At 35.4% G+C, this 8205-nt stretch overlaps 1 protein-coding gene across 2 annotated transcripts in view; it reads left to right on the forward strand.

The window, feature by feature from the left end:
- The window catches only part of macrod2 (mono-ADP ribosylhydrolase 2), a 605869-nt gene extending 598305 nt beyond the window's left edge, over positions 1–7564 (forward strand). For both annotated transcript variants that reach the window (XM_088933999.1, XM_088934000.1), the window contains exons 18-20: positions 2209–2271; positions 4212–4283; positions 6130–7564. In XM_088933999.1, the coding sequence (XP_088790125.1) occupies positions 2209–2271; positions 4212–4283; positions 6130–6158 (164 nt within the window). In that variant the 3' untranslated portion in view covers positions 6159–7564. The remainder of the gene's footprint in view (positions 1–2208; positions 2272–4211; positions 4284–6129) is intronic.
- The last annotated feature ends 641 nt before the right edge of the window (positions 7565–8205 follow it).

An 8205-nucleotide genomic window follows, 5' to 3' on the forward strand; every position in this document is an offset into this window, starting at 1 on the left:
GACAATGCTGTTTGACTATAACAGACTTTCAAAATGCTGTATTTTTAATTCATTTTTAACTCTGCATTCAGCAGAAAGTTCTACAATTTATCCCTCTCAAAGCACAAAAGATTCATAACCAGACTCAGAAGCACCATATATCCATTCAAATTTACTGTACATAAATGGGAACACACAGAGGGATCCAGACAAAATGGATTACATTAAGACCACAAAATCTCAGTTTGTTGCAGAACTTTGACTGGGCCTCCATTTTTCATCCTAAACATATCTCCACTTAATTTCCACAATGTGTCCATCTTTCATGTTTGATCTTGAAATAATCCTTTGGATTTTGGATTGGTTTAAAAACTTAAATATTACCCCCTCACAATCTGCTGTGCTGATGTTTAAAGGCTGTTGGTTTTTACTCAAATCCTGCATGTGACATAGTGAATGTTACAACTGTATCACCAAGAAACATACAGTTACAGTAGACACTTATACAAGAACAGTGGAAACACTGCATTCTCCTCTTATTGTGGTGACTTCATCACAGATCTTCATCTAGTATTAGATATCCAAGTACTGCGAGAAATCATATTTACACCTCTTGACAGTATGAGAATTTTATCCTCTGAAACAGGCATTCCCACTGATGACCTTAATTTCCCACAGTTTGCCTTATTGTCTCTTACTCAGAAGCATACAGTTCCTGGTTTAAAAAAGTAAATACTAAATGACAGAATGCAGTATGAGAAAATTTGCCCTGTATTTTAATCCTGTGTCTATAAAAGTGAATGGCTTCAAATGGTATCATTTATTTGCTGTAAAAATATACAATTATGCATTATTTAGTAAAAGATGTGTCTTCATTTTATACCATGGCGGTTTTGTTTCAGTGGTGAGGGAGTAAGAACAGGAAACTAGATACCTTTCTTATCAGAGATTATAGAGCCAAAAATACCATTAAGTAATGTTTTTAAGAATTTAGTGCCTGTATGTTACTAGGTGTTTTATGTGGTGTTGAATTTTTATGTACAGCCTAAAGAGCCATTTAACTGGTCAAGATTTGTTTATTCCCGGAGAACACCTGCAGTGGTCTGGCAACTTGACAAGAAGGAAGCAGCAGTCCTGCTTTATGCAATCTATATACTGTAGGGAGTGGGATAAAAGAACAGTAATACACAGCACATATTTAGAAGGCTAAGAAGCAAATGTTTCTGTGTTTTGTTTTCCAACTTTCATTTGAAGTGAGAGGCTGAATTTGTTTACATCCTTTTTAGTAAAGCCTAGGGATGAAGATTATTTTTATCTGGAGGCTTGGTGTAGAAGTAAAGAGAAAAAAAACATCTATAAATACTGATATGAGGATGGGACCACAAACAGTTCAGAGGATTCCTGTGAGTCTTTCTTGCCAGAGATTGAAGACAGCCTGTAATTAATTTTGCATGGTTTCTTTCTCTTTATTTGCATTTTTGTTGTTTTGAAGTAGACTCTTTAGGAAGGAATTGAATTTCTAGGCATGAACGACTTTGATGCGTTAAGTACTATCCATCTCCTGATGTAAATTTCCGTGTGGGGTATTGAAATTTAATTGATTTTCTGGGGTGGGGTGGAGGTGAAGGGGGGGTTGGAGCTGTAGTTGTTATGGTTGTTGCTGGGCAACAGGCTAGAGAGCTAAGAATGGAATGCTCCCAAAATGCAGCTGGTAGTGGCCCCAAAGCCATTGCTCTTCCTTCTTCCCATAACCTGCTCCTTAACTCCATATCCCTTTTGGTACTCTTTGGCTACACAAGCAGCAAATTACCTCAGCCTGATGTGTTGTAGGCCAGAAGAGAAAACAAGGGTGTATGGACATAGAGAATACTAGAGGTCCACTTTTGCAGAAAATCTCACTAACAAAGCTATAGTATGAGCCCAGAACCCTGCTTTGGAAGTATACAGTCCTGCTCTGAGGGTTTCCAAGAAAGCTTAGTTAATCCCAGGGAGTTTTGTTCCAACATTATGGAACCCACGCATATTTAAACACATACATGCCAGTTGATGCCATTTTAAAACAAAATGCAGCATTCTCAGCTGTTGAACAGCCAGAAAACCTCAAGATCATTGGCACTCTGTGTCAATGGAGAGAGAAATGATAAGATGTATCGCCTTAAAGTTTAAAGTGTTGTTCGATAATAATGTACAGTACCAGTCTGATCATTTCTTTTTAAAAATTATTCCCAGGAACAGGCTCAGCCTCAAATGGAACATCACCTAGCAAACAAGAAACCAACGATATCAATGAAGGTGAGACTTGGGAAGGGAACAACATGCAATATAGACTTACTGTGTAAATTAGACAGATTGGAAAGGTGTTTCTGATACAGAGTTCATTTTGTGGTGTTAGAGTCAAGCAGAAAGCATTTTTATTTCATTAGCAATAATTTGAAAATTATAGTTCACCCCAAAAGCCAGATACAGATGGGGTCGACTTCTGGGGGTACAGTCTATCAGAACCGTTTTGGTTTCTAACTATATATTTATGTTTTCTTTTCCCTCTGAGAGCACCCAGTCTTTTAAAACCCTTACTTGACACTGTTATTAGCAGTAACCTGCTGGATCAGCTCTTTGATTTCAGTCACAACTTCACTTGCAGTATGGTGTACAGTCTTCAAAGCCAGTATAGATTTAGAAGACCTTTTCAGATAAATTTATCACTCCTCCAGGCCGGTTCAAAATATGAGCCTGACACATGATTCCATGGAGCTGATTTGATTTATTAGAGAACAGAGAAAAGCCTGTCACTGGCTTGGAAATGGTGGTTGACTTATGATGGGCATCCATCTAGAATAAAAATAACAAAGCACACAATTAAAAACAATAAAATTGGACTGACGTACAGTATGTTTTAGAAAGCATTTCTCTGCATATAACACTGCACATTAAAAATACTTTTGGAGATGAATTCTGTTGACAAATGCTTTCCTGAAAACCGGACTGAAATGTATGCATTTTTATATGACAATTTGATTTCCTTTCCCAGAAACGAGTGTATCAGTAGTTTAACAGCAGCTATAAAATAACTGATGGTGTGTAATGGATTTGAAGGTGTGTGTCACTTTGTTCTTGACAAATAAATGACTTGTAGGCCTTCTTAAAATTTTAATACCCCAGTGCAAAATAAAACAAATTCAATTTAATCTTTGTTAGTGTTTCCAGGAAAATCAGAATTTCTATAGTCCTACTGAACTGATTCATTATGAGAAAGGATTGATTTGAATTTTTAATACAGAGCCTTGTTTTCCCAAGCCAAACTTAATTGAATGGGGTGCAATTATTTTTACCTATTATCTTGCTCTGCCATAGGGTCTGTCATTCTGTTGCTTGTCTGACACCAGGAAGAATTCCATTCTATTCTCGAACTAGGACCCTAATGTATGATCTGTAAACCTACAACACTAGCCAGACAGGAGCGATTTCAGTCATAGGACTGTTACAGTACCTACCGAACATTCGAAGCAGTCATCCAGCAGCAATAATTTGCATTCAGAATCAAAGACCTAGAAAAACAAACATTACATAAACCCTACCTTAAACAGTGGGATTAAGGAGAAGCTCTTCCATTGGACCTAGAACTAAAGCCAAGCTCCCTGCTTGTTCAACAGTGCTGTTGAGAATAAAACCACTCAAAAATATCTTACACACCGTAATGCTTAATACTTTTTAATGAAGTTTAACTTTGCTGTTAAGAATGTATTGTATATCAAATGGCCTATACCTGCCATTTTATTTCACAATTTTTTTATCTAAAAATCTTTTTATGCACCTCATACTCAGCAAAGCCCCCCAACAGACACAATGAAAAAGAATGTCCTGTGTTTCTGAGAAATTCCAGAAGGAATTGCTTATTTTTCCATCTTATCATTTTCTGTTTATTCTTATATAGTATGTGTTCCATGGTTGGCTTTTCAGTAAATGTCTTTAAACAAATAACTTATTCGGTGCTTCTTAAGCACTGCGCTTCCAGTTGAAACCTCAATACCAATCTGAAAAATCCCACCTAGGGGACTGGATGTGCAGCCCCCCAGTCTTCAGGCACAGCTGCTCCCTGCAACCATTAGATTTTAGCTCCAACAATGTAGAAAAATAAATTTTACCTGCATGTTAAAGTGTGGCACCCAACAGAATTTTAGAAAGTGTTATTTGAGACCTGTAATTTCCTCTTTTTTCTCTTTGATCTCTTACAGCTGAAATGAACACTCAAGTTGAGGACTCGCAAGAATTTGAATTAACTTCAACAGAAAACAGTCAGTCCAAAGGTAAGAAAGAACAAAAGAAAGCAGTCCATCTTTTCAATCAGTTTCATATGTCAGCTTCAGTATCCTTAGTAGCTGGCTCAGCTGTTAATTTTGAATTCAATCTAGGCTGAAAAAAAGAAACCTTGTCCCTTTTGGGGGGGATTTTGTAACAGGAGCTGTTGTAAAATTTTAAAGTCACAGCAAACATCTTCTCTGGTAGCTGAAAAGCCTTCTTGTATGCTCATTTCACAGTGTACTGTCAAATTATTGGTACTGTTCTCGATATTTGTCATAGTGCATTAGCATGCGTTCATACTTACATTACACAGATAAGTGAATATGAGCATAATTAGACACACAATGATGCATAAAATAACTCCTCCTTGAAGGTACATTGTGGCCATTAGATTAAAGGTCTTCTAGGTCTTTTTATATTTAATATAAAATGAAAGCACAATAAAAAAGATCAAGGATCAAGGATCTTCTGCTTTGTTTCATTCACACTTTCAAAAATATTGAGCAGATCACAGTTGTTTCTGCTGGATTCTCAGAGACAGAACTAAGGTGAAAAAAGAAGAATTGTTATGCAACAAAATCATTGTTTTTATTTTTTGAGTCAGTGAATACATCACACTTTATAAACAGTTTAAAGGACATTTTTAGTAATTATTTTCCAACCTACATTTTAACAAAGAATTGAACAGAGTTATAGTACATCAAAAAGTACATAAAAAGCAACCATTTTATGTTACATAAAGAAAATACTGTACATCACATATTCATGTATTGATTGATATACTGCATAACGTTTTATCAGCATGAAATTATGAACTATTTATTTGGGGTGCTAAGCCTAAACTGAGAATTCAAGTACAGGTTTGAACTTCCACAGGAATTTTCAGATTACAGTCATATAAATCAGAAAGCTTTACAGTTGAACTACAAGGGAATATATAATTCATTATGGTACTGAGAAGTACTTGCAAATTGGTCCATGAGGTATTGTACTCATAATGCAGTAGTAAAAGTGGTGTATAATGTTCTGTTTTGTTGCACAAGTTGTGATGTGGGTCTAATGCACTTCATTGTGGTTGTAAATCAGTAGTTACGTTGGTCTAGTGTAATGTGGCCATACTATATACAGTGCCCTCAAAAAGTGTTGGGACAGCAAAGTCAAAACTTTAGCTTTATAGTCAAGTAATTTCTATTTGTGATCTTGAAATTAAAATTAACGATAAGTTCAATATAATATACAATTTATTTTTAGCTTATTCCATGCCTACTGTACATTGGATTAAAAACATACTGATTTCAAGTATCATAAGTACTGTATAAAAGGCAGTGTTTGGTTGATTCCAGAAGCAACGCACTGAGAAGTGGTTAATTCATGTTCAGTGACTTAACAGAAAACTATAAAATCCTGGCAGTTTATAACACTGTTGCATGTAGTTCATATCAGATACTGTACTATACTCTACAGTACATGGATATAGTAGAAAATTATTGTATATAAAGGTAATTTGAATCCTGCTTCTTTTGACATTTTGTACATTTTTACAATCATGCTGCCTATGTTAAATTGAGTTTTAAGTTTAAAATGCCATTTTAAAGTTTAGCTTAAACACAGTAACTGAAACACTATCCCCTAAATGTTAATCTCATTCAGATTTCAACTAAAAAGATGATCATTTGTAATATACAGTATACACAGATACACAGATGACTGGAACAATTTCTCTCTGTTACTCTGTGAAATACTGCTAAGGAATGGGTTAAATGTCCAGGAATACAAATATCCACGCTAAGGTAACTGCAATTCTCTGTGCCTGCCAATCTGAACCAATCTTTCTTGTTTCTTTTCACACAGATTATGTGGGCAAATTGAAGGACCCATGAAGAGGCTAAGAAGGCAGTTTGAATGCATTTTGAGAGACGTCAGATTGTGTGAAGGCACACATTTCACCAATATGTACACACTGGGAGGATTCTTATAGGCTAGGAAGATATAGAGTATGAATTCATTAACGTTTATGTATCATGATTTTTAAAATCGCTTTCCTTCATATATAAATATATCTATAAAAAAACATATCAGAGGTTTTGTGGGTGAATGATGTTCAGAATGAAATCATATGCTTAGCACTGATTGCAGTTGCCACAAGCTATAAAAAAGAATATCCTTTGGCTAGATGATGACGTTTTGTGTCAGTGGTGCATCTGAGAGTAGGTAATAAGCCGTCCTGTTGCTTATACTGTATTGTTCTGGAGCTGTGTATGCCAGTGACTGCCAATCGTCCATACTCAGAGCACATCCACGGTAAATTTTCAATTCATCTACAACATTAAAGCTTGCAGCAAGAACAAGAAATGCAAATGAAAATACTCTGAGCTGAGGTAAAAGACACACTTAACACACTATAGGAATTCACCATGCCTTTGAAAAACAAAGACGGAAACCTTACTACTTCTTGTAGTTGTTAACTTATTCTCTGGAAGTCTGAGTTATATACAGACGTTCAGGAACAAGTGGCTAAGGTAGGAGCAGAAACAAAATAATTGTGGGTTTGTCACTTCTTTTAACAACCATCATTCTAAGATATGGTGCATTGTTGCATACGCTTACACCTAAAACAGATTGTGTAAGCCTGTCTCAGATGACAAAGTATTTCAAAATAGCTTTCATTATAAAATGTTTTAAAGTGCATTGATTCATTAAACCTACATTGCAGCAACATGTATAGCTTTTTGAAAAAGAGTTGTTCATTATTTTGGGGAGCTGATGCTGTTTAGATTTGTATGTTTCTTAAAGCAAAATCGTTCTTTATATGCATATTTCTGCTGCATGCTTGCTTTGCTTTTGACTTTGGTTACAAAAATAGGTTTCATTATACCTTTTCTGAGTTGAATGGGTTGTTCCTTATTCTTGGATTTGCCTTATTTGATAGTTTACAACACAGTCACAGAAAATAATTAAATCAAATACATAGAAAAAAACAATTTAAGTCCAATGTTTGTAGTGCATTGCTTGCAAATGAGTTGTAACTATTAGTACCTAATGTGATGGCTGATGCCTTTTTTAAGTTGTGACAATTTTCTGGTTTGTTAGTTTTCTCTTTTTCCTGATTTTTTTGCTTTTTATCTCTGCCATACTTATGATTTTATTAAAACAACCGATGCCTTCATACTATGATGTTTGTTAACAAAATGACAAAAAAATAAAAGTGAACGTTGATTCCATGCCTGAATACTTGTTATTCTGTAAAATGTTCGTTATTAAATGCCGTGAGAACTAATGTCCTACATTTCCTAAGTCTTTTTATTTCTGAAGTTTTGTTATTCCTTAACTTTCAGTTGTTATATTGTATGCAAGTTAGGATATCCTATATTGTGCTGTTAAGCCCTAATTTGAAGCAAATATTTGGAAGGTGTTTTTAGTATACACAAAGAAATACTTAATACTTGGTTTTGCAGAAGTGTCCCAAAGAAGTGGAACATGTCACCTTCTTTAACCAATCTTGGGTATCACCTATCCTACCTTTTTGCATCACCAGAGAAATCCTTTAGTTTTACCCTGCAAGAAGCTACATTCCAAAAATATTTTCAATCAAGGATGTTTTCGTGGTAAAGGAGGATAAAAATAAACAGAACCTTTGTTTCACTTTCCTTATTCTTTTCTCCATTGACATGCCACGGCCTTTTCCATCCATTTTCCAACAGCTGGCCCTCAGGCCACTTTGTGCAGTCTGAAGAATCTAGCAGCACCCTGCAAGCCAATAAAGGAATTGTCAATCTGTCTTTCTGAATTGATGACTTTAGCTAAAGGGGTTATTTGCAGAGCAGTATAGATAGTATGGTGCATTCAGTCATTCGGTTAAAAAGAAAAGCGGTACACTTACTTAGCACATTTAGAAAATCAGACCTCAGGTTCACTTTGCTCCAAACT

This window comes from Atractosteus spatula, chromosome 15 (genome assembly GCF_055471065.1).
Source record: "Atractosteus spatula isolate fAtrSpa1 chromosome 15, fAtrSpa1.hap1, whole genome shotgun sequence".
Lineage (NCBI taxonomy): Eukaryota > Metazoa > Chordata > Actinopteri > Semionotiformes > Lepisosteidae > Atractosteus > Atractosteus spatula.